Source organism: Anser brachyrhynchus (genome assembly GCF_964034855.1).
Source record: "Anser brachyrhynchus genome assembly, chromosome: 9".
Taxonomy (NCBI): domain Eukaryota; kingdom Metazoa; phylum Chordata; class Aves; order Anseriformes; family Anatidae; genus Anser; species Anser brachyrhynchus.
This window is the reverse complement of record NC_137703.1, coordinates 26,837,246-26,865,000: the sequence shown is the minus strand read 5'-3', so window position 1 is coordinate 26,865,000 and position 27,755 is coordinate 26,837,246. Positions and strand designations below refer to the sequence as shown.

The window sequence follows — 27,755 nt, the reverse complement described above, 5'->3', positions numbered from 1 at the left end:
CTGAAGCTATGCAAGCAAGCCAAAACCTGGGAATCCTCCTATATTCTCTGCTTCTATCACAGGTCCAAGTTGATGATCATCTAAACAGCAATTCTGGTAAAGGAAAGGACTTTTGGCCTAGTATGTACTCTGCAACATCTTGATTAACTGTATAAGCATAAGATAATTATTGAGCTGAGAAGCCAAATGAATCCCCACTGCGTCTGTAATGGTTTTGTTGGAATTCAGGTTAACCAGTGCAGATTATATAGTGTGATTTCGGGTAGGCATGTAATGCGGAAGCGAGTAGAGTGTGAAACATGAGTCATATAAAGCACAGTTGCACAATAAATAGAAATAAATATTCTGCATGTATGTGTCAAACAATGCAATCTAACTATTATTCTGCCAGCAGAAAGTATGCATTCAGACAAGTCAACAGCCTGTAATGGTGATAGCTCAGGAGGAGTGATTCCTGGATTTAGGGCTATAGGCTGTCCCCATTAATACTGGCTTGAGTTCCTCACACCAGAAAAGTACAGGGGCAGACTAAAAGTTTGTCAAGTATTTTACTTTGGTTACCCTGAGAAGGAAAAGTGCTTAGGATATTTGTTTAAACTAATATCATGTTGTTGCATCATATTTAACTTTGTGTTCTTTAAGATAGTGGGACTTTGTTCTAAAGTATATATAACTAGTTCTTGTTTTGGTATGAAATTAAAAAGGGTCAGTCCAAAGTTCTGCCAAAATGGCAGTCGTACAGGGCCAGATCTCGCTCCTTCCTGCTTTCTTGGCAAGGAGTAGGTTCTTTGGCCTTCTCCTTCCTCCCCCCTCGGTGGAGGCCATGCAGCCACATACCCACAGCAGAGGCCAGCAATGCAATCTGTCACCCAAAAGTGGGAAGATCTCTTTGCTGCTCTTATCTGCTGCTTACAGATGACAAGAGGCACAACAGACTTTATCTAGTCTATGCCTCTTGCATGCTGGAGGTCAGAATAATTCAAACTGCTTCAATGGGAGGCTGTGACTAGAAGGGCTTGATCCCACACTCTGGCACTGCTGCTATGTGTGCCCCATACGCAGGTCTCTAGCACAATATTTTAAGCAAGCAGGTGGGCAGGGGGGGTGTAGGGCTCAGCAACTAGGTGTTCGTCAGCACTTGTGTTGACGGCAGCTGTGTGGGTGAAGAAAATGGTGTGGCTGAGCTGAGGGGTGAGGCTAGCATCAACTAACTCTTAGTCTGGGGCTCTGTGGGGTTGTCTGAATCTGCAGGATGTGGCTGTACGCAGTAATCGTGCTGTGCTCCAGAGGAGTTTGTTCTGCTGCTGCCCAGTTAGAGTTGCTAGAAGATTTTATCTCTGGTTTTATGTGGTTTTCAATACCCTTCACTTTGTGGGGGTTTTTGTTTGTTTTAGGAAATGCTAAACTAGGATCCACTATCCTTGGCAGCTGATGATCATTCTCCTACCCTTTAGAACATTTTTTTTTTCCCCAATGTTATTTGTTGCCTATCAATCCAAGGTTGGTCTTCTATTCAAAGCACACCAGCTGCAATCCTTTCCTGCCTTTCCTGGAGTAGCCCAGCCAAATGTGCATGCTCTTGCTTTTTCCCATGACGCAGGTAAGCACAGGTGGCACCAGCAGCTAGGGATACTGAGTCTCTTAAACATGCAGGATCTAGCCTGAAGTTGTCAAAATCACCAACCAATCTTTTTTTGCTCTATTTTTCACTGCAATACAGTCATTTTTATCATTTGTGGTCACTACTGATTCTGCTGCTTTTTCTTCCTGGTGATAAGTGAGTCCTTTCAGTTAAATATTTAGTTATCACTTATACAAATGTGCTTTTTCTATTGAGCTATCTATTGTAGTCTGGGATACTGGTGACCAAAGGGATCAGCAGGTGGTGAGGAAATACCTGCTTAGCCCCTTCCCAAGGAAGTTAACATACAAGATCATCCGTCCAGGAGGCAGTTACTTCTACAGTAGTCTTACCATCAGTCTTAGGATCTGCAGATCTATCAAGCAGCAGGAAAATACTGCTCTTTTCCTATAGCGGCTTTTAAGATGAACAACAAATTTGTGGCTGCATCCAGCAGGTGGCAAGCACAGCACACTAAATTATGTCTGAGAAAAAGTTACTTCTGGAATTGGAGGCTCCTGACTCAGTTTGACATACTTACATGTGTACATGAACAAAACGTCATACAGGTGATGGCAAGCTCTGTTAGTCCCACATCAGCTTACTGAGTGCTAGGGCAGTGTTGCTGCTCTGGATGCTATTTATAATGCATGTGACTTATATTCTTTTTGAATGGCTGCCTCACATGCATGTGTAAGGATATAAGCTAAATAGCATTGTATGTGAGAACAATTTACCTGTCTCTTTAAACGTCACATTCAGGTTTCAATTCTTTTAAAATACTAGCTTTCAATTAAATAAACCTCCAAAGAAAGAGCATTTTCTAAATATACAGCTTTAGAAGTTTTACTGAACTCGCAGTATCTTGTGACATGTAAGTAAAAAATGGAAAATCCAGCCACTTGCTAGCTAAGCCACATTAAATATAGATTATAAATATGGCAAATTCTTGAGGGTCATGTATTTGCTTACATGACATGTAAAGTTCTGGATTTTTTCTTAAGCTTTGTTATGCTGAAAAGCATTTATGAGTTCACTTATCTTTGAAGAAAATAAATGGGAGTGAATCAAGAGCAAATACTTTCTGGAGTTATTATCTAATATGAAAAGGATATACGAGGATATCATTAGCTGGAACTTCTTACAATGCTTATCGCCTTTTCCCCTTCATTTGTATGGAGAGTTTGAGCCAGACTTCTGATTTATGCTACTATAAACTTGAAATCGTTCCATACAAATAAAAGAAGGTTCTACAGTGAGCAAATGCTCCTCATTCCAAGATCAGTTTTATATAAATGGAGAGTAATTAAGTAAAAGCCAAGAATGAAGTTTGGTCTCCGTTGTTTAGTGATATGATTAAAAGTGTTATTTGTTAAACTATTATATAATCATTGTCACACTTCTGCTTGTCAGAATCTGAGTTTAAATGTCCAGGAATCTGAAAAACAGAATGGATTTCATTAGCTGGTACTTTTCTCATAGAGTACTCTGGATATTTTACAAAAATAGTTTGAAAGTTTCTGATCACCTCTGTCTCAGAACTCCTGTTTCAAATAGTTTTTGATTTAATGACTAAAATTATGCAGTCAACCCACTCCATAAATAATTTTCTTCAGAGTCAGCACGGCATATTATGGAGAAAGGTGAGTAAACCCCATACATGTGTCTCTGTGTGTGTGTATATATGTTACTACTATAAAAATACACACTGGGATAAAAACGTTTATGAAACAATATTTGAAATCTATAGGTAGGAGTATAAATCTAAAAATATATTTCTTCTATACTTAATAAATAAACCTGCCTTTTATTGCATATATTATGAACTTTTGCTATTTTAAAATGAAAAATAGTAGCACAAATTAGAATGAGACCAGTTTCAAGGTCCTGAAATTTCCATTTGTGTTTAAAGTTGGGCCTGTAGATACAGCATATATTTGAAAAACAAGTTATAATATAACTCTGATATATAACTCATGTTTAGAAAGAAAGAAAGAAAGAAATGAAACCAAGCCTTTTAGCTCTCAACTCCTGGAACAAAACTTGGAATAGCTCATGTGTAAAATAGGTCCTTCACAATTCATGTAACTTACAAAAGCTTTTCCTTTAAGTTCAGAGATCTTTTTAGAAGTTTTATCTACCCTTGTTTTGTAGTTCTGAGTAAATGGCAGGATGCTGACAAACTCTGGTGTGCCTGTCTATCATATACATTGCTTTCAACAAAGAAAAACAAAATGAAAATCAGCCGTCCTCCGCATACTGTAAAATAAAAGGCCACTGCTAAATCTTTTCAGTGCGATTTCTCTGAGGTGATTTAATGTTTCAGTAATGAGCAGTAAGCTGTGATGTCTGTGACTGCAGATGAATTTTGTCATTCTTGCTGCTTCATTCACAAGGCTGTTCAAAAAAGTATATCGTAAAACGCATCACTTGGTTTCGAGAGACCCAGCAGTCTTTTTAGTGGGCAGGTGGATATTTTCTGGTGGTCTGTAGGAGAGGGAGCTCATCTTTGTTGTTAGACTGGGATGTGTGCTGACATTTGGTGGAATGTATTTTATTAGCTGAAGAAAGTATTTTTTAAAATTTTTTCCAAAGAAAACATAAAAAAAGGGATTCAAACAGTTGTTAAAATAAGCAATGCAAATAGTGAAGGGCATAGCCGTATCCACAATATCAGTGATTTTGCAGTCTGTTATTACATGTAATTGAATTAATACATCAAGAAAAGTGAATACTTGATGAGGAATCCAGGAAAAGAAAAAGAAAAATACTATTGCCACAATCATCTTAAAGATATCATCATTTCTGGTCTTATTTCTTTGAATCTGATATGCCTTCTTTAGGGTCTTCCAAATTAAAGTGTAGCTTGTTAATATGATTAGAAAAGGAATTAAAAATCCCAGCAAATTTTTGGATAAGCCTAGCCCAACCCGAAGTGTTGTATTATTGTTGTCATACCGAAAACCACAGACTGTCATGTTCAAGTTCTCGGCAAAGAATATATTACGGTGAATGATGACGGGCAAACTGGCCACACCGGCAAGAAGCCAGATGGCAATGCAAGTTATTCTGGCAACAAACACGGTACGCCGGATTCGCGACTTCACTGGATGTACTATGGCCAGGTAGCGGTCAATACTAAGGCATGTGAGTAGGAACACACTGGCGTACAAGTTGAAACTTATCCCTGCAGATGCTAGCTTGCATAAACAATTGCCAAATGGCCACTGGTACTCCATGGCTGTGTAGGCTGCCCAGAGTGGCAGAGTTATTAAAAAACACAAGTCGGCAAGTGCCAAGTTTAGCAGAAAGATGCTGGCCACTGTTTTCAGTTTCATGTAGCAGTAAATGACAATAACAACTAGGCTGTTCCCAAATATGCCTATGATGAAGATGATACTGTAAACAGTTGGAACCATAATGTAGATGTAACTGTGCCTTCCTGAAACGGGACAGTCGACGTGGATTCTTTTAACGGTTTCTTCGGTAGAATAGTTTGGGACCATCTTGATCTCTTCAGCTGTACACTTGTTTCAGGGAAACAATGTGAAGTTCACACCTACAGGGCAAAGGTAAAGAGGGAGGAGAAAGTAATTCATACGGTATTTAGTTATTTTTAAAAATTTCAATGAAATATCAAGATTTTGTGTTTAACTAGAGAGATAATTCAGTGTAATAAATTCAATTTCTGATTAATAAGTCATGGAAGAGTAAGAAATCTACTTTTCGTTAACAGACCGCTACCTATGGCTTTCAGTTGAAAACTGGGTTATAGGCCCAATTGCTAATCAGTACTCCTCCTGAACAACTTTTAATGGAAAGCAATGAAAATGTTTTTTTGCCCTCTTTATTTTTGTTCATAAATATACACAGTATGATCTACTTATGTTTTTTCTTTGTTTCCATGGACGTGTCTTATGGCTAATGCTACCAGTATTTCATGCTTTTTCTTGATTTTTATAATTCCTGGGCTATATCCTGTCCTCATTTTTTGTGCAATCACAATTCCCCTCTAAAAACATGAGGATATGTTTCTCTTTCTAGCTTTGAATTGAAGCAGTAATCAAGTTCTAAATCTACAAGTTGTGAACTTGCAGTTCATTCCCTGTGGAGTTCTACCCTGACACCACAGATATCAGTTGGCTCAACTACGAAGCATGTGTTTGTCTGGAACTTGCGTTGTCTGGATTCAGAAATTCACGCTACAGAATTCTGTTGGATCATTTTTGTTTGGAATGCACACAGATGGAGCCAGTAGACCCAAATTTTAACTAAGTTTCCTTCATTTTGCTTTTTTTCTGATATGGCATGAAAGACCAGATTATTCATGACGGTCTTGATACAATGCCTAGAGCAGGAGCTTTATCAGTGACTCTGTAGGGAGTTGGAAGTGAGCTGTTGTTCACAAGTGTAGTATGTAACAGTTCAGTAGTTAAATAAATCCCAAACCAGCCCAAGGCAAACAGCATACTGATTCTCAGATCACAAAAAATAAGGGGAAATTTTTTTTTGTATACCAGATGTAATATGGGGGGCCAACTTTAAATGTTTTCTCAACTGATTTCTATTTTAATGTAGACTTTGTGGAATAAAACAGAGGTAACAATGTTAGGAGTTAGGTGTACATTGTTAGATTATTTTTTTACTGTAAATGAAAGCCAACAAACTTCTTTCAATTACTTAATAAGTTTACAGTTCAAAATACAACTAGTTATTGAACATATGTCGTAACAGAGACTCAAAGTACCAAATGAATGTACAGTTATCTAGGTTATTTTTTTCATAGATAGGTGCTATATCTCATGAGCAAAGTTATTCAGATACCTCAGAAACTACACTTAAGCCTTAACATGTTGCATTAACAAAAGAAATGAATACAGATTAGGGTTTTTTTGAATACAAATTAGTGTGTTTTTTTTTCTGGCTTTAAAAACCAACCAACCAACCCCCCAAAAAAACTTTTTAAAGTTTTCATAGGAAAGTGAGGCATAGATTCACCTCAGCAAAGTCTACATAGGAAGCCTGTAGAAGAGCCAGGGACCAAACCCAGAACAGGAGTTGCAGTCAGTACCTTTTGAGCAAAGTATCCCTTTGGCTCTCACTTTATTATCTTTTAAGATTTTATATTATTGTTTCTGTCTTATTTTATGTTCTATTATTAGGTCTGCATTAGTTAGCTGATTCATTTCAATAAAGCTAACAGTGCAATTTCAAGATGTAGGTTCTTGCTAATTCTATCAGAATTGGAATATCTAGTTAACTGCAACCAATGACAAACCTTTTGTCAAGATACACAGTGCAACACCTCCCAGCATCTCCAATTCATTATGTGAATTCGTCTTGTTTCCTTGGTTGGTGAAGATGTCTTGATATGACATCAGCTATTTTAACCATGTTTAAGATGTTAAAAAGTCAAGCAAATGCATCTCATGAAAACAAATGTGTGCCATTCTGATCATGTGTGGCAGTGTAATGCATCCTGAGCTCAACTTCCTGGCTTTCAAACTGCACCAAATCTAGAGTAGTTGGTGTTTGCCTCTGTGGAACGTCATGCTGCCTGCAGGACAGGGAGAGCCAACATAAAAGTTTGCAAGATCAAGAAATCCTCTTATCTCAACCCTTGGTTGTGGAAGTGCCCAGAAAGGTTTGACAATAACCAGTAGATTCCACAATGTGGTATTTGCTTTGCTGCAAAGGTGCTGTGTGGTTTATTCACTATAGAAGCCTTTGCTCACTTATTCCCATTGAGATAATGGCCAAAGTAAGCAGTAAGAAACCAAAGTGAAGTCTCTACCAAGAAAATGAGCATTGCAAGCCGGACATGCAGTAAAGTAGACCAGGGCCCAGTTAAGGCTGAGCAAGACATTTATCCATGACTAGATTAGTGGTTATACACATTTTATACAAAGCAGGTATTTCTATATGAGAAGTACTGATGTGTGTTTGAAAATGTTGCAGAAAAAGATGATTAGTACAGCTTTATGCTGCCAGAATTCACCACAGCAGGCTAAGTTAAATGCAAATACTGAAATTGTGCACATTGGTAATGCCATTTAAAGCATCTGAAATGGCCTGAGTTAATATAATGATAATTGGATCATTTGAAGGCTGATACACAAGGAGCTTTTTCCAAGAGGTTTGAATTGATGTGATTATGAATTGTATGTCAACATCTATCTCAAACCAAATTATCTGGTGAGCAGCAAACCCCTGTTGTATGTTACTGTCCTGTGACCTTTTGTCTATTTTTAATTATGATGACTATAAGAAGTCACTGATCATGAAATGCTTCAGACTGCTCTACCAACTATTATTTATCGTTCCGTTCATCACTGCTTTTGGGTGAGCATGCACCTTTATGAAACTGCCTGCTGAAACAAGGAATGCTGGGTCTGTGCAAGGTAAACAGCACTCTGCCTGGTGAAAGATAAGATCACACTGACCGTGGCTTTCTGTGAGAACTTGATCAGGTATAAATAGGTACACAGATGTCACAAGTCAATTTTTAAACAAAAATGTGTTTTTAATATTTGCTTTGACAGACTAAGTAAACTCTGATTGACCAGCCCTGCCACAGTTTACCCACCCTGCCATTAGGTAATGTGTGTTTTTTTTTTCCTTCTGATGGTAGGTGGATTATTTGCTTTTCTTACAAATGAGAAGATACTTCTGTTTGAGGATGATGCATTCTAATTTTATATAAGATTATTACACAGGTAGAAGAGAGGCTGTGAAATGTTTGGAACTGTATGTTCAATATATTAACTATGTTCACTTCTTTCTTGTGCCATAAGCATTTTTTATCTTGGGAGTTTAGCTCCCCTCCCCTTCCTAATTTCTTGCATTTTCTTTTTCTAATTGTTGATAAACTAATGATACCTCCCAAATGTCTCATCTCACTACCTTTTTTATACCCAGCAGAACAACCCCCTTTATCACCACTGCCTTAATACCAGCCCTATACCTACTTCAGCCTCTTCCCTGCTTTCCTGGGGTTCTAGAGCACTACTACTGCTCACCTGGCAGTAAGATTATATTCCATAAATGGCCTGCATCAAATGGAGTAGGAGTCTGTTCAGATAAAAGAATTACTGTTTAACAAATATGGATTTAGAAGATAAATGAACATAAACGTGACTGCAGTTCCTGTCTGGGCAAATATTCTGGTAGAAAACCTGTGCTCATGCAATTATAAAACCATGCTCCAGAACTGGGGGAAAGAATACTCTTTGGGAGCCCTGTGGCTGTTGTCACTTGTTTCAGTGAGCAGATTCCCAGTGGAATGGCAAAGCTGAGCTTGCTGCACTCCCTAGGATAGTGGCTCCAAACCAGTCTCATAAGTGAAATCTGTTCACAGCAGCATATGCCTGTTGTCAGTCTGTTCCCAAGGTGTCATGTAGCAGCTCAAGACAGAAATGTTTTTAATTTCTTTAATTTGGAGGTGCCCTTATCCTATATGGTTTTGATGGTGCGCTAGAACAGCACTACGTTCTCAGGTTTCTCAAAGTGAATATTCCAGGCTCACTTTCACTGAAATTGTAAATATGAAAAAGTATTTTTAGTCCACAGTTGATATGTAAATTGAGGAGGGTGAGAGCAATGCAAACACTTGGGCAAACAAAGGCACGTAATTCAAGCTAGTGTGGCCTTGCTGTGTGCACAGGCCTCCTGTCATCACTGCCTCTATCTTCCACAGAGGTCAGCGTCTGACTTCATGGTAAATGACAATAAATCAAAACATTACTGAAATGGAACTCCAATAGGCGGTATAGAACTGGAACACAGTGCATTGGTTCACAAGCAACAAGAACAGAAAGCAAGCTTCAAAAGATTCTTATTAGTAACTGTCAAGTTGGCTGTTGCTTTTGCAATTTTGGATCAAAAGGTGGTTTGATATAAGAACAAGTAGAATTTACAGGACCTTGTAATTGGCTGTGCGTTTTCTTTGAATAGCTGTCCTATTCAGTCTTGCATAAAGGAACAATCAGTCTGAAATTGCTGTTAATTTTGTGGTGTTTGGTTTGGGTAATCTTCTGAGTCACAGTACGGCGCTTAACTTTTTGCTTCAGAAGTATGCTCTGAATATACAGTATTAGCTGTATAAATGTGTATTTTTATGACCTATGCTAATATATTTCCAAGTAACTGTATTACACTCGATTATTACTCTCACTTATTCCATAAGTTAAGTGGAGCCTTATCCATATTCATGTGTTTCACAGGAATGGGGCCCTGATCTGAAATAAATTTTAATTAACTTATGCTTGGCTTACCCTATGCTAACACACAGCAGTTAAATTTTTTTAGCAATTAATTATTTTAACTATTGCAACTTAGAATCATGTAGAGGTGAGGTGTACTAGCGTTTTCTTGTCAGTCTTAGGATGCAGAACTGTATATACATTTTCAAAACTTACTTAAAATATTTATCTTTTTTAATTCTGTAACCTATATGTGGATTCTGTATGTTCTTCCCCTTGCAGGAGTTCGAGCTGGTCACCTTCATTCATGCTAGCTCTATAGAAATGGCAAATAAACTGCCTGTGATCTTCCTAGGATATAGTTCTACTGCATCAAAACTCTAAATTGGGTATTACTTATTTTGTGCTAGCAGAGGACCAGTTATTGCTGTCTCATAAACACAAACTGTTTATGTACTCTGACCTTCTCTGTAAGAACTTCTCTGTATTTACTTCCTTGAGAATACTTCAAAAGTCTGTCCTTCTACGTGATGGCTTTCATAACTTATGCTGAAAAGAATAACATCTCTTCCATCTATTTTCATAGGCTACTCTCATTATTTTCCCTTCACTTCCCAAGTAGCTTTCAACTCTGCAACTTTTTCCTCTGAAAACATCAATGCTTGAAGAATGACTAAACAGTGCAATTGGGCTGGGGGATGTTATTTTGAATGTTTTTTGGTTTTTTTTTTTTTTTGGTGGTGGAGGGGGCATAAAGGAAAACGACACAATTAAGCATGGTGATATTTAAATTGAAGTTTCACGAGTATAATATATATTTTGACCACTAGAGGTCTCTATTTCCTATTTAAAAATAAGATAATTGCTTTATTTCATAATGAAATATCATCACTTTCCACAGTATCACTTTTCTTCAAGATTATTTCTTTAAAATGCAATGCAAGACAAAATACCTATCATAAACATCTGCATTTATGTAAAGTGTAATGTACCAGTGTGAGCCATTTTATATTTATTTTAGTATCTACTTGCTTATGTCTAATTTCCTTTCTGCTGGTATGTTTCTGTTTTTTTAGACCTTGAGTCTGATTTATGCACTAGTAAGTTATGGAGCAAGGTCCTGATGCTTTATTTTTTTAGACATATGCAGCTTAAACTCTAATGGGTTTAAGCCAAAATAAGAAAAAATATGTTTACGGGGAGAGTGGATATATAGTTTACCTAAACAGTGTAGCTTAAAAAAAAAAGTGGCACATACTCATAGATAATTTTTTTTAACTCTGCCTGTTATTAAACATACAATTTTTTTCTTTTCTTTTCCCTCAAGTATCACACAGGGTATTATTTAAAGTAATTCTAAGTTAACTTGACTCCAACATGTATTTTCCTACTTAGTGGAAGATGTTTTTATTGATGAAAATGCTACTTCAGAACTACTTTTAATTTTAGATGAAATGGCAATGCGAGTCTACAGTTTTTGTTACGCAAATGGTGATTTTTAGACCTTCTGTAGTATATACTTAAGAAATTATAAGCAATGTCACAATTTGAAAATGTATCTTTCTCCCCAGTCATACATACACGCAGACTTTCTGTTTTCGTTATACAGCTGGACATGTTTTTACCCCTTTGGACACTCAGGATGTGATGATGGTTCTGCTTCAAATGATTTATTTAGCTAACCAGTCCTCTAATGCTGGCAAATAGCTTTTGATCCAAATAGAGAGGAAAGGTTATTAGTGTTATGGTGACATATTTATTTTATTGAAACTAGTAGATGAGCAAAGAAGAACTGAAAAGTTGATATTAACTGTATTATCTTGTGCCAGATAAGTAGAAATATTCAGTGTCTTATTCTATATTTATGTGCAATGGGTTATGCAGTGTCAGGGAACTTAAGGGATGTTTAGAAAAAACACTGTACAAGCCTATGAGGGTTTTATCTTGAAGTTTCTAAAAGCAGAAGCATCTAGAGAGAATTATAGTGATATCTAGAGACAGAGCACTAGCATGCAGCGAGCCAGATTTAAAATGCATAATTAACAAAAATAATCTTTCAGTTGCATATTTTAGCACTGAGTGTTAGAAATGCATGTGGCAAACAGTGTTATAGGTGAAATGCCACCTCTAAAATACCAGTTTATGTGGCTGTGGAGTAATGAATAAAAACTTCTCAACACTTTTTTTCTTTTTGGACATTTTCCTGCAGTTACACTATTTGAAGACAATACTTACCTGTAGAAAGTAAGCTGTTCTTCAGCATGTAGAACCCATGAAATTTTTTAAGACCTCAATTAATTGAGGTTCTGTTCCCTCCATGCTGGTAATTGAGTTACCAAGAGCACCTCCAGACCACTTTTGCTTAGAAAGAGAACAACTTGGAGTGGCTTTCAGTTATCCTAGTCATCTGCAGGAGACTGGCTCAGCACCAAGGCCAGCCTTGTTATTGTAGCCTCTGTTCTCAGGGGGCACTGAAGGTCTTCTGTTAATCCCCAAGATCTGGGAAAGGGTTGAGAAAGCTGTCCTATCCTGCTAGAAGTGGGAGAGATCTGCACTAGTTTTAGGATACTCTGACCCAATTCAACTTGTTAAAATTGAAGGTCGAGACACAAAGCCCATGGGTGGAAGGGAAAACTTGCTGAAAGAAGCAGGCAAGTGGATCAAGCCTTGAATGAAGAGCAATCCAAGTGCTAGAAAATTCTTTTAAACAGAAAAATGTTGGCTTCGGAAAAGCAACATCTCTATTAAAGCTTAGTAGTATTACTAAATGCTTAATAATACTACAATGTAATACGTGAGGAACTTTCTGCATGCTCTTTCCAACAACTTACAGTGTAATAATATCACAGTTAGAATTCTGTCTGCTGCTGGAGCAGTGAAAGATTGGACAGGTTTTTGCCTGTACTTTTGTAGTACTTGCGAGTCCAGGAACATTGGAAATACTTCTTTATGCTACTCAGCTCTTTGGCCAAAGTTAACTCTACCAATTCCCTCCTCATCTCTGTATTTTTTTATTTTTTCCCAGAAGTTGGGAAATTGATATATATATTTCTATGAAATTTTATTCACAGATGTTAGTGTCAAGGAAGGATTGCTTAACCTCACTAGTTTCTCAACCTCATTAGAATTTAGTGGTTTAGTAAATGCTGGCGTGGCAATGGTTAGGTTATTTTGTACAGAGGTTTGTTGACTGATCCACAGATCACTCATTATGGCTAGCCAAAAGTATTACTCTTAACTTTCAGTAAGTATTTTAGTTTATAGGTTTTGTTTACCGTACCTTCTAGGTATGTGCTTAGCAGTAAACATTTTCTGGGAGCTTTTTCCTGTAAACGCATATAATTTAGTTTGCTGTTACATGGAGGAAAACCATCCTTGGGTTTAATAAATGCAGAACTGGATTCCACAACACTGAAAGACTAACCATGCTCAACATGCAGTGTATTCATCTAATCTCTTGAAGAATATTGATCAGGCGGTGATGTAATAGATCACCGTTTCTGGCTTGACTGTGTACCTCTGGGTATCTTAATTTTTCATGTAATTTTCTGGTCTCTTTCTTCTTTATTCATCCTCCAGAGCAAACTCTATTTCATTCTTTGAACAAGACTGTAAGAGTGTGTTTAAAACTCTCTGGTGTTTAGTATGTCTTTAGATATTATATATCCTCAGGAGATGTAAATGTAAAATTATCCACAGAGCAGTAACTTAGAACTGAAAAGATAAATAAACTGATAAAGTGAAATAAACGTCTAGCTTGAGTTCTAGTTCAGTACTTAAACTAAACAGTAAAAGGGTAAGCTTCAGAAAAGATGTCTGAAAGGTGAATCTCTAAATGATATCCCTGTGTCCCAGTCATGGGACAGACACTTGTTCTGTCTCAATATAAATGAAGATTTTTCTTATCTAGGTTATTAAACCTGTAGCTGAATTTCTTTTTAAATATAAGAAATTCACTGTTAAAACAGAAGGTAGTCAGTCTTCTTGTTTATACCACAGGGTAAAGAATTGCCTCTTTGTCTAATAAACACCACAGACAATTGGATATATTGGCTCTTTGAAATGAGGGTATTACCTATCATTATCAATCAGCATGGAGTTTTGTACCTCTGTTCTAGCCATTAGCTTTATCAGAAAGAAAGAGTAGTGCCCTCCTAGGAGAGAAAAATGATCTGTAAGCAGTAGGCTAACCTAAAGGCTTTTTATCAGGGACCTATCAGTTCCTCTCTTTTTTTAACAACCCCATTTACTGCATAGTGCCCAAAAAAGGAAAAAAAAATATCTATTTCAGATCAAGGTAATGCTAGAACTTCTAGGGTTTTCAACATCAACATGAAAATATTTTTTTGAAGGGCAACATAACATAAGGTACTGTTTTGTTATAAACATACAGCTAACTGTACATTCATAATTTCAAATCTGATGCCTCATTATGCAGTATCTTTAGGGTATTTTGAAGTACCCAAAAGAGTCCATAGTGAAGAAGAAGAATGAAGCCATCAAGTCCCAGAACGAATAAAAGTGAGATTAGTTTGAGCTGTGAAAGGTTACGTACTGCACGGTTACTTTCTCCAAATGATAGTAAATGAGTGGATTAACACATTTCCTTTATTGCAGCTGGAATTGCCTATATAAAATATAGTGTGCCCCATGTGATTATTTTTAATAAAAGATGGAAATCAAATTCAGGTTTGCTAAGAGCAAGTGAAATCATTTGATGAATTTTAAGTTACTATTCTGATAGCTTAGTTCCATGGAATAAGTTTTAAAGTATTTTTTAATGCATAGCAGTGCATGTCCTACGCAAATGTAGCTTCTAGACACCTAACCACACACCTAAAATTTCTGTTAGCACATCATTTCCATGGAGAATGAACTATAAACTGCTATGGTAAACTCCTCCAATCTGAGGAGTGAGGGAGTTTATATTAATTCTGACCTTCATCCAGATCTGTTAAAAAGGCTAAGTAGAAACAGGGTGGTGGGGAAACTTACTGAAGTAAAAAGCACTGGTGAAAACCCTTATCATGCCCTCTTCTAACAGAACAGAAACCAGATATCACATGGGAGATACCTCACCTTTTTTCAAATCACACAATATCATGATTGGACTTACTGGGTATTTAATATACCTGTTTCTGTCTTTACAGCTATGGGGTACTCTTCACTCAATCTTGTGGGTACCTTCATCAGGTACAGCATTAACTACCACTCTTCCCTTCCACCTTGCAGCAGAAATACTGTGGTGGTTCAGAGCACAAAAGGCTTAATAAGGAGCTACAAGACATTTTCCATGCTCTTGGGAGTATCATCAGCCTCTGATCATTCTTATTTCTTGCTGGAGTGAACGTCTTTGTGCATCCAACAACGAAAGACTTCTAAGTTTCACTGTCAAGATCTTCTCAGTATTTGCAAAGTTTCACCAGTCCTTTAGAACATAACTATCACCTGGAGGGTGGTCTTTTGGGGGGGAAATAAAGACCACTTCCACAAACTGCCCTGAATGTAAGATAAGAGCCCTTCTTTCTACCAGGATGAGACAATGTTTTGTCTCAACAAGGATGTTCAAGGATGAGACAATGTTTTGAGCAGCACAGAGAGGTATCTACGTGTTTAGCTTGATGATCAGCTCTTTTTAAAAATCACACTTATAAAGACAATAGTTTCACCTCTATATACAACTTGCAGGTCCCAGCTATTCCATGCATTGCCAAGACCTGAACTGAATCTGACAGGAAGAAATGGTACTTGCGTGGCTGCCTTTGTGGTACTGAAGATCTTTAGTTATTTGTGTTCAATTTGAAGTGAAATACCACTGAAAAGGCATGAATACAATTATCAAGCTGAGTTCACCTCAAATGCTCAAGTAAAAGCAAGTTTTCTGGATTTCTCTTCTCATTTGCATGATCTTGATCTGTGACTTTTTTTTTTTTAACCACTTGACATGTTTGTACTTTAGTCACTTGCCCTTTCTCTGGTTTCACTGAGGCTACTTTTGTTGTAGTAGTATTGGGGCTAGTCTTCTGATGGCACACCACAAATGTTTTATTTTTGCAACTTCTTGAAAATAGGAAAATGTGGAGTCTACACAATCCTATGTAGATAAAGATCCTGTGACAGAAATAATGCATTTCTGTTATCTAAACCAATCAAAAGGATGATGCCTTAGGGTGCTGTGAGGCATGGTCTGCTGCTTACTTTTGCTAACTGCTGGGTTAGCTTAAATCATACTCATAGTAACTATGTGACTTTCTACAAAACTCCTGAAACTCAGTCAAACTTTGGGAAACTCCTACTGATATCACTACCCATGAAGTTGGGCAAATGCTGAAAATCTTGTATGTAAAATATTGCTCTTTTGGTGTTGTGTGAATAAGGACTTTTCAAAAAAGCGTGGTTTTTAGGGGCATTGACAATACAGAAAATGCAGATGGAAACATTTTGCATGTTGAAAGGAAAGAAGGTGGGGGGGCTCTCCTAAGGTGTCCAAACACAAAGGGTTGAATGGACCAGATGTATCAATGTTGGTAGGAAAAGAGGTAGCTCTTCATTTGTTAAAACATCCAATGAAAATTCACAGAATATAGAAATTAATTTTATACAGCAGAAAGGGGTGAGAAGTTAGGAACCTCAGGAGTGCTACATAAATCTTTCTTTTTGTGAGTCAAATGAAATCTTTGCCACTTTAGAGGTTATTTGCATTCTGGGATTTATCTTTTTGGTGATCACAATTATGGTGCAAATAATGCTTTGGGGCCTTGAGAATAACAGCTACTCACACAGACTAAGGCTTGTTGAATTGAAACCAAAAATATTAGCGTCTCATGGAGATTTCTTGCTTACAAACTGTAATTCCCAAACTGACTCCAGGACACGAAGAGAATACAAGTATGCACGGGTTCTTTCTAACAGTTTTTGCAGCATATAAAACCCTAACACTTTAAAGTCTAAAATATTAGAAATGCGCATCATTTAACGTGGCTGTTAGCCAGAGCAATTTCTGCAACAATTAATATTTTTTTCTCATGAATACTGTGTTACTCCCACACGTGGGCTGTGAGGAAGTAACAGCTATGCAGGTCTCTTCCAGACTCCCCTGCCTCCCACACTGAAGACTCTCTACATCTTCAGCTGTTACTAATTGATATGAGTCAATGACAAGGTAAATGGTTATATCTTTTAATGGTTACATCTTTTAGTTTATTAAGCCTAGTTGTACTGCTAGGTAACGTGTGAAATGACATGTAGTATGTGGTAAAACCCTGGACTTTTTCTGATTTTTGCTCAAGGGAGAAAAAAAGGTGGTAAAGGATAAAATGTTTCTTAAATTCTGCAAAGAATGATAAAATAACAAAATGGCACGGGTCATCACAGGATGGAAAACAAGTATTATTATATGGAAGCTGAAAAAAAAAATCAGTATAGCCAGATTAGGAACGGCTATAAGAGGAGGGGTATTACGGTCTACTCTGTGAAAGTCCGGGTACTACTGACTGAGGTAATTAAGTGTATACTTACCAGCCCATGGGCAAAAATAGGTAAAATTTGCTGAGTTCAAACTAGTTGTGGTTGAAAATTTAGCAGAAAATGAGAATTCATGCATCTAAATTAGAAATGATAATATTCTAAAATGGCTAATGCACGAGTGACATACTGATAGTGATTACATCTTGCTGAGGGCATCTTCTCTGTCATTGGCAGAGATCACATTAGAGAACAGAATGGAAAGGCAGAGCTGCAGTTGTTTCCTTGTGAAGTAAATGGTCTCTTTCTGGGAGAAAAGTTGTTTTTTCTTTCATTTTTTTTGAATCGAGGTGCAAGGTTTTAGATCTCTAGTTTTATTTACTGTGAAAGAAGCAGCTCAAAATCAGTGGTGTTACTAGTACAAAACTACTGAAAGTGTGTTCTAAAATTAGGTTTCTGTTGCTTTCTCTAGATGTTTGCAGGAGGAAGGGCAGGAGACACAGCTAATAACTTTGTAGACAACGATGGGTGATAGGGCTTCCTTGTGGAATTATAGGTTAGTCCAAATAGAGGCTTCCCTGGTAGTCCCTCTCCCACTGTCATGTTCTGCTCTTGTTCTGCTAAACTAGAAGATGAAGAGGTAAAAGTTAACATTATTTATGTAACTCAAGCTCCTGAACAGTTTTCTTTAGTTAAAAGTGAGATATTAAACATGATGAGCAGTAAACTCTGCAAGATTTTGCAAAGATACTCTTTCTGGTACCAGGAACTGATACAAGGAACAGCCTTTCTGTATGTACTTTTAAAACAGTAAGAAAGGTGCATAAATTTGCTCCAAGTTGTGCAGCACATTGATAATGTTCTGACTTGCATGGAAATTTCTAATGCATGTGAGGCTTCACCTGTATATTCAAGAGGACTTTTTCCTGCCATGAGCTAAATCACCAAAATGGGGCCATGAGGCATCTAAGAGCTCTACAGGTTTAACGCACAGACCCTTCTGCAGGTTGTGCTTCTTATTTTTACTTTTTTTCCCTGCAAACACAGAAGGCAAGTGTAAATTAATGAATAACAAGCCAGTGAAGACTCTTCAAGTTTGAGAAATACATTGTGCTGAGCAATACAGATATTTTCATCTGCAACAACAGCTAATCTGTCAAAAAGTGGAAGAGGGGGAAAAAAACTTGCATGTTTTTATTTAATATACTCTCACTAAAAAGCTCTGACAAATCACATCCCTGTTTCTAACCTATCATCAGTGGTTAAAGGAACTGATAGAAACTTTTGCTTGAGTAATGAAAACATTTGCTAAAAAATAAACACTCATGCAGATGCAGCATTCATACGTGGACATGGACATTATCAATATCACTAAAGTATCTGTCATGTTAATTAAACCATCTAACGTGGAAGTTTTAGCACTACATTTCCGATACCATGGCTGGTGACTTTCACACAGCTTCCTGCTAGTCGAGACATTATGGCTCTGGGGAAAAACAAATCCTATGTTGAACACTTTTCTTCTTTTGACTTCACTGTGAAAAATAGTGTTTTTCCTACTGGAGAACTTATAAAGTGAAAGCAAGTGTATTGTAAGTTTCTGTGTAAGGAAATAGATGTTAGATTTCAACGCCCCTGTTCAAAAGCAGCTTTGTTTTCCATGTGTCATAATTCAGCACTATGTAACAAGATTTGTTTCACTGGGTCTGATTGAGACACTTGATTATTTTTGTTATATAATTAATTTAGATATTCTTATGGTGGGAAAATACTGTATTATGGCACTATGCCTCAGAAAAGCCTTTTTTTCTTAAATGAGAATGTTAGTAACAGCCTAGAAGGAGAAGTTAAATGACTAAAAGCAAAGGATCAGCATGGAGGCTTCCTAATGAATACCTCATTAGGGTCAGAAGAGGGAAACCAAAGGCAGAAAGGAAAGAAAACAGTATGGGTAACTGGTAAAGTACAAGAGTTCACTCAGACAAAAAAAAGAAAACACAACAAACTTTTAAAAGGGTAATGCAGCTAAGCCCTAGATAAATTAGTAGCATTGTAACTGTTAGTAAGCATAACATGGAAAACATAGAGAACCAATTGTGATTTCACTTAAACAAAACTCCTGTTAAGGGCACATCATTATAAGGACTAGGTGAAAAATTGATGAGTAGCCAAATATAAAGACAAGCAATGAACCTGTGATTTTGATGCATGTCAATTGGACTACTGAGGTACTAAGGGGTTAATCAGAGAATGAAAGCTCAAATAGAGACACCTTAATTCAAGTCAGTGTGAAAGATATTACTGCCCATGCAAAAAGCAGATATTGCAGTCCCTAGTACTTTGTCTGGAAAGCAGCACACTTAATAGAATGATAGTAAAATAGATGTTCTGCCAAATGTGTACAGCTTGTTTCTGGTTTTTTTATCAAAGTAAAATTTATTGGTCTATTTTGAAAATAAAATTCATCAGTGAACTCTTTATCATCCTGGCTCTGTGACTTGTCCTGTACCAAGGACCAGTAACAGAGCAAGCAAAAACAAGAAGGATGGTAAAACCAAAAAAGGTGAAATGCCCTTGCATTATATGATCTCTTGAGGATGTCAGTTCTATCACCCTGCTCCCCACCCTCTCCCAAAAAAAAGAAAAAACAAAAACAATGCTACAACAAATAAACCCACAAAACCACACAAAGCTAAGCTGAGGTGCCGTGAATCAGTGCATCCTGAGTCAAGTGCACTCTTGGTTCTCAAGCAAAGGTGACTGCAAAGATGCTTGGGAGGTGTAGCACTGTGCCCTCTAAAAGGTGCCACGTGAGCTTTACTTTAGTGCTAGGAATATTACTGGTTGAAGTGAGAGCATGCTTGGGTATGTGGCTGCCCTGTACTGACATGACTTTTTCACTGTATGGTTAAGAGCACTTGGTGAAATGGAGCAGCATGATAACACCAGTATTTAAATCCAAAATATTTTAGGGCCCTTGTCTCTTTAAGAGCTTTTTTGAAAGCACATGGGTAAAGAAATATCCTTTACCTGAATTAAAGCCTGATTTGAGCAAAAACTGCAACTGTCCTATGATAATCTGCTAATATTAGCAAAGTTGATGCTGGCTAATAACCAAGTCAATAGAAAAACAGAGACATATCTAGCAGCAAAGCTAGAGTTTTACTTTGAAAACAAGCGTTTTCCTGCCCCATGCTTTCCCTTTCTGATTGTTACACCTGAAGTAAAGAACCTGAAGGACAAAAACCTGAGCAACTACCAGAAATTGAGTGATAGATATCCAACTAACTCTTGGGCCCATAAGGGGAGAAAAGGAGGTGGGGGAAGGAGGAAAATTGTCTGAGTCTGAGGTAATGGGAAACATAACAAAAGACAAAAAGGCATTTTTGTAAAGACAAAAAGATGAAAGGAAGACATACATCCTCCTATAAACTCAGTTTGGGAGGGACATGCATGGTTTCTAAATAAACAAGTTCAGTCTGCATCTTGTACATTATGCGCTGGCTGCTCCAGGCAAAGGGTCTGCCCAGGCTGTGACGATGCTAAAGCAGGGTTAAGTGGAGGATAACTGCCAATAGAACATTTTTAGGAAGTCAACTAGTGCATTTTTCTCCCTTGTGTAAGCTCCCCAACATAAAAGTACAGCTGTTCAGTGGTTTTCTGGAATGTTTTACTATTTGCATGAGTCTTCTGAGCTTGAAATGCTGAGGCACAGTACTCACATTCAGTGTATCCCCTTCAATTTTCAGAAAACTGAGAGGACTCAGGAATGCTGTCATGCTGTTCTATCTTATATTTCTGTTCTTGTATTTCATCTACTGATTATTAGGTACCAACAGAAAACAATTGATCAGTATCTGATATTTTTTTATGACCTAGAAATAAAGGAACAGATTAAGTAGGTTAAATTAGGCATTTGGTTAAATCATTCTTTGTTCTGGCCTTAACTCTAATTACAGCCTTCACTCCAAACAGTGAAATACTGTCTAAATATTGACCTTGCCCAAATTCAGTACCAGTTTCTTTAAATATTGCCAATGTTACCTTGTGTTGTAGCCCGCTCTTTGTCTTGTCTTCAGTCATGCCATTCAGTGATGCATTGCCAATCTGATCGCTCTTTCCTGCTGTGAGGTAGTCTTCAGTTATTACCCATTTTCTGTGCCTATAAGATAAATGCTACTCAACTACAATAAAAGCAGACAAACACCACAAATAGTAACCAAGTATTCTATCCAGAGTTGTTATATAGCAGATACCTGGACAGTTTTGCTATCAAGCGAAAACCAAATGGAATGAAAATTGTAAAAGATGCTTGACAGCCCCAAATCTGTAGTTCTTTCAGAAGACGGTGCAGCAGAGAATAGTAACAGCATGCCATTCTGAGCATATTTTCCTACTCTTAGTTGCAATTCAGTTGAAAGCTCAAAGTAATTTTAGTCTAATCCATCATTTATCTGAGGATAAGTCAGTAAATGATTAGACCAGCCATTCTATTTTATGGGCACTGTCTCAAACAATCACAGCTGTTAGGATTTACAGTAAAGATAACCTCTCTTCACTTGCCTGTTACAGTTGAGGTTAAAAAAAGAAAAGGCAAGTATCATAACTTCTCTTATTTGCTGGTTTTGTTAAATTCCCCAAAATGTTCAAAAATTACACAAGCTTCTAGAGTACATCTGTCAATTTTTATTTTGGCAAACAATAAGTTTTAGAACATGGTATGAGAGCTTTGAGTACAATGACTTTGTATTGTTGAAAGTGATCTATTGTTGATGGAGAGTGAACTGAAAGAGATATTGCGGTTACCAAAAGCTTACTGGCTTGCTTTCATTGTAGAGTTTTTAAGACCAAAAGGAGGAGGTCCAAAATGATACCATGATTAGGAACTTACTGTGCAATAGCAGCTGTACATGGCAAAACAGCTTCGCTGAAACCTTTCTGATCTTCAGGATGCAGTGTTTGGACCCCCTACATGAAGTCTATACACTCTTAAACTCTAAGAGAAAATCCTGTTGTGTCTACTTAAAACTCTCGAATGCATTTGAACTCACTTTGTGCCTATGTGCAAAAATTTCAACTTTGCATAAAATTTTAATTCCAGAACTGCTCTGACTCACCTGGAAGATAGTAACAATTTTAGAGTGGAACCTGCCTACATCATGTCTTGATAAGTAGCATGGGTTCAGTTCTCACCAAGAGCAACACTTTATTCCTGTTAGTGTGGTGGAAACTAACCCTACAAGAGTAAAATAGGGAAAAAGACTTCCTTCCACTCTCCCCTCTTCTCAAAAGCAACACGTTTTCCATTTTATCTTCAGAATTCTATAAAATACTAAAAATGTCTTGGCAATTGCTTGGCAATTTTCTTTCACCTAGCTTCTCAAACCTGATACTAACAGAGGCTGACTTCTTAAAAATGCTATAGTTTCCCTAAAGAAGAACTGTCAAAATTCAGAGCTGCTACCCAATACTGCAAAATTACTAATTAACATTTCAGAGGAACACAGGGCAGAACACAACATGAGTGCAAATGACCAGTACATTTCTGGTAGAATTGTTGCACAACTGAGAGCAATGAGGCACAGACATCAGCAGTAAGCTAGGTAAGGCTTAAAAACTGAAACGAGTTTACCTAAAGGTTATTTTGCTAAACACGCAGTAAGAGTCTGCAACACAAGTAGACTGCTGTGCACCTGTAGTAGGCAGGCTTATGCTGCCCTGTCCCAGTTCCTGCAGCTGGAAGACTTCCCAGGCTTGGAAGTCTGAAAGAATTCTCAGATTATACTTTCTGGAGAGAGATGGTTTAAAATGAATGGATGCAAGAATTTGCAAGGGGTCTGAAGTGCAATTACCCTTTAGCTAGTATTGGAATTCAGAAGAATTAATGCTGGAATGCTAGTACTTACTAGACTTCCCTTTTGCCTTTCTGCTCTGTCATTTGTTGGAATCGGTCTGATCCAATTCCTCAGCAAATAATTCCCCACCCAACAGTCTCTTTCAGACAGTCTGTGCTGTTTCACTGACCTGCCCAAGCTCCCTTCATTATAGCTAAGGAAACTGTGGGTGGTTGGTTGGTTGGTTTTGTTTGGACCTCTCTTTAGGTTAGTATTTTTGTTGCCAGAGGATGCATGTTGATTGATTGCTGGTATTCCTGTCACAGATAGGTGACAGTTTATTTTGCTTATCCATTTGGTCACTTGCTTTGGCATATCTAATATACTGTCCAAACATCTATTCGTATCTCAATGAATCTTAATAATCTATGTCCCCAGCTCAGCTTTAGGTGTAATACATTCAGATTAAATTTTAGTCTTTCTCCTCTTCTAGAGGTGACTCCTGTAAGAAAATAACTATTGACTTCAGCTTAAAAAAAAAAAAATTAACCAAGTAGAGTGAGTCAAATGTAATAGTAGATTAAAACAATAGACAAATATCCATGTTCTCTACCCAACTTGTGACAAAACTTGACCTTTTATGAAGGGAGAAAAGGACACTTGAAGCATGGGACAAAGAGATGCATGCCAGCGACTCAGAAACAATTGGGTGGTTCTCATGGTGTGATTAGATGCTTTAAATTTGGACAGTAATAGACCCAAGACAGATTATGAATACTCCTGGTGACATTAGTAGCTTCTGGACATCCAAAGGAAAGGAGAGGGAGTGAGCAAATGAGAGTAATTTGTAACTATTTGAAACATTTTCAATCAAGACTATACTTTTGCATAAATGAGTTTAACTGGGACTGTGAGTTTGTGATTTATGCAAGTTTAAGCTACCACATTAATCAGTGGGGCTGTTGTAAGGAACCATAGAAGTGCAAGAGAAGAGAACTCCCTAAATGCCTTCCTTTATAGAAAACAGAACAAAATTAATGCATCACAGAAAACCTAGAAGTGTAGGAAAATGCACCGACTACCCACTACCTGAAATGAAAATTTTCATTTGACCCTCTCCAATTCCTATCTCCATGTCTGCAAACACAGTCTCTATGTTTTGAGAGTATTCTGGAAAGTGTAAATAAATCATCTTTGTTGAGCATTTGCCTCTTTAAGTAGTACTCCAAATAGTAGCAGAAGAAATGAGATGCACTTCCAGATATTTTTAGATATTGAACATAATTTAGAATGGTAATATTCACCAGGGAGCACCTACAAATCTTGCACCTTCTTGTTCTAAGCAGGCTGTGGAGTTGTGACATTTTAAACTGAAAGGCAGCACTCTCCTCACTTCTGCAGTGCTGTGGATACTAGCATAGATTTCAGGCTGGTATTTGCTGTATTTTAAGGCAGTAGCTTCTAGCTGCAGTTTGCACATGCTGTCCAACCCAAGCAAGGTATTTTTTTTTCAAAGCAGGAAGGCAGGACATCTCGTATCATTGGAAATGGGCCCACTTTTACCTACTCCAGTGTGAGAATTAACTCTTTCCATCTATTACCTTGGCAAAAGTAAGGGGAGAATGAAACCAACTATTTCATGATAAAGATGACTTCCATCTCTTAATTGTACAGGACCACTTTGCTTTCTCAGTTTAGTAACAAACTAGGAAGCACACCATAGAAATCGCTGATTTTTCTCTGCTATGTAGTTCAAGCTGTAGAGAGGAGAATTGTACAGAAACACCACGTTCCTGCTAGAAAGGCACATTGCTAAAGTTCTTTAAGTTCTTAATAAATGAATGAGAGCTTATTTTTGAAGGCACTTCATGATTTTGAAAGATACTGTAATTTAAGAGATTATGATGGCAACAAGCAAAATGAGCTGCCAAAGTCAGGAGCATGAAAGATTTGTCAGGCACTAAAACAGAGCTAGGAGAGCCCTTCTATATCACCATGGTAATTAACCTGCTTCAGGCCATACTCAATTCTCCTTGTTCCGGCAAAAATCTAATCGTATTAACGGTGCAGGTTCATGTAAGTAAAAAGAGATGACAGACCCCACTTCCCCCCTCCCTGCCTCCAGATAAACTATAAAAGCCCTTCATCCCTTCTTGAGGCTTGTGATTTTACTGGGTCCATTTACTAGACTGCCTCATGTTATGTCACACCACACACTTGAGATACATACTGCTGCTTATGGAAGTGATGGAAACTTACAGTGAGCTGTAGCATGCTCTGGACAGAGTCCTGCTGTCATTTATCGCCATACAACTCATTAATTCCAGTGGGTTTGCAGAAATATATAAGCTGGCAAGATTGAATCTTGCAAATTAATGCTCATACATACTGTGATCTGGTTGCTGATTTGCTCAGAAGAATAGATGGCTTCTATATCTGTAATTAACTAATAACTTAATATTTTTAACGGATGGAAAATAGGAGGACAGTAAGTGTTACAGAATTTCACCTATAAAGGTCAAAGAACATATTGAATTCAGTTTTATGAGTCGAAGCTGAGTTTGGGAGCTGGCTATGGAGACAGCATGCTACCGCATTTTTGATGAAACGGGTACCAGTTGCTAACTGGTGGAAGTTGTATCGCCCGGCTGCTAAATTTTATTTATTAATTAAGGAAACAAATGTTTGCACAAGTCTAAAAATGAATCAGCCTTGCTTTCAGAGATTTTTGATAAATTTATCACACGGATTTAGCACAGTAATGAAAACTTCAAGTGCTCCTCTGATCTTGCCCAGAGGGAAGGGAGCTGGCTGCTGCGGGCTTGCGGAGTCGCCTTGGTGGGGAAAGGAGGTGACTGTCCCCAGCACCGCGTCTTATGCCAAGCGTGCCTTTGCTCTGTGTTCAGGCTGGTGCAGGCCAGGAGAGCTCACGCAAAGGGCACGGCCGTGAATGTGGGGGACCTTTATCCATCTCCAAAATCAAGACAAACGCGTGGCGTTGGCTTAGCGAGTGGGTCTCGAAGGGCAAGCCGGGGGCGCAGGGTTTAATTGCCGGCAGCCTACCCGGAAGAAGAGCCTTCCCCTGCCACCTCCGAAGGAGCAGAGCGGGGGAGGGGGCAGCAGGGCGCAGCGCCCCGACCTCCAGGCGCCTTCCTCCCCCCGGGGCCCGGCAGTGCGCCCCCGGCCAGCCAGCCCGCAGGGGCCGCCTTACCTGTCTCGGCGGCGGCTGGCCCGGACGGGACGGGACGGGACGGGACCGGACGGCACGGCCCCGTGCTGGGCTCGCCCCGCTCTCCCTCCCCGGCCGCACCACTCCTCTCGCTCCGCTGCGCGGCCCCCGGCTTTATAGCGAGGGGCGTTGCGGCGCAGTCCGGCTCGCCGCCGGCTCTCCCCACCCCTCTCCCGGGACGTGCCCCCCTCCGGCCCGGCTCCCTCCCACTTCCAGCCCGCGGCCACCGGCACGCCCGCGGCCGGAGACCCCTCCCCGCTGCGGGCAAGGGGGCTCGGGGGTGCCCGGGACGGGTTGGGATGGGACGGGACGGGATGGGACTGGACGGGCGGCTCTGGCGCTGCGCAGGGCGCGGGGCTGCTGGTTCAGAGGCAGGAGGATGCTCCTGCTTGCGGCTGGCCGCAGGAGCAGCCACAAGGCGTACAAACGTTTGTAGTCTCTCTAGGAATTCCCCGGGCTGCTCGCGAGCACACCTGAAGTGATCTGATCATTGTTAGCGAAGTTACAATGGATGCAAAACAGGTGCAATGAATCTGACAAACTTTATTCTCAGGGAGTGGGGCGAAGAAGGAAGGAGGTCTGTTACCCCCCTTGGAACGGGCGTCCTGGGAGGTGCACTCTTCAAGTCACTGCTGACATGAAAAGACTTTGTGAGGGATTTTTTGTTTCTTTGTTTTTCTCTTTTCTAAACCTGGATCTAGTAAACAGAACAGGGAGCAACTCTCAGGCAGGGTTTCTGACATTGCCATGCTCACCAGGAACAGCGTTTCACGAGTTCTGTTTTTATTTTAAGGTCCACGGTTACAGACAGAGCTAATGCTTCCAATGAGAACTGCACTACTGCACATTGCTTTCTAGTCTTTTATATACCCACTGCATTTTTGAAGGCCCTCTTAAGGAAGATGTGGTGACCTAGGATGGGACTGGTAATGTAAATTTGCTGTGGCTAAGAGTGATCAGGATTGACAGCAATCTTAGTGATAAGAGCAGGCACACCATAAGGAAACATTTGCATTCTGCAGTAATAACAACTGTACTGGAATAATAATTACTCTTCAGCATCTGCAGGTGCATTTTCAGCAAGGAACTGGCCGGTTATAATTTGTTTTTAAAAGTCTCTTAGCTAAAATGGAGATTTGGATAGAAATATAGAACTGAGGTGTATTGCATAAACTTAATTGTTCCAGGATGGATCATGGGTGTGTTACATGGAGACCGTAGCTCACCGATGATAAAGTCTCTTGCCCTGACCTTATTTATGTCACATCAAGAACAAAACACCTGCCTTTTCATCAGAACAGTCAGGATCGGAACCGTTTATATTGGCTGCTTGCTGCCCTCTTGCACTGGGGGAGTTTATAATTAGCTTCCTCTCTGAGGAGATCATGCTGAGATATCACCTAATG

The 27,755-nt window shown here is 38.7% G+C and overlaps 1 protein-coding gene and 1 long non-coding RNA gene across 2 annotated transcripts; both read right to left on the bottom strand.

The window, feature by feature from the left end:
- Positions 1-3,407: 3,407 nt before the first annotated feature.
- Positions 3,408-5,127, bottom strand: AGTR1 (angiotensin II receptor type 1; the record flags this gene model as incomplete). Its single annotated transcript, XM_080603927.1, has 1 exon — positions 3,408-5,127. The coding sequence occupies one exon, from the start codon at positions 5,125-5,127 to the stop codon at positions 4,048-4,050; it is 1,080 nt and encodes a 359-aa protein (XP_080460053.1). The 3' UTR covers positions 3,408-4,047.
- Positions 5,128-16,987: 11,860 nt separating this feature from the next.
- Positions 16,988-26,474, bottom strand: LOC308199575. Its single transcript, XR_013954712.1, has 4 exons — positions 26,332-26,474; positions 21,331-21,448; positions 21,009-21,161; positions 16,988-17,911 (listed from the first exon to the last, which is right to left on the bottom strand). It is a non-coding gene; the product is annotated as an uncharacterized lncRNA (long non-coding RNA).
- Between the last annotated feature and the right edge of the window lie 1,281 nt (positions 26,475-27,755).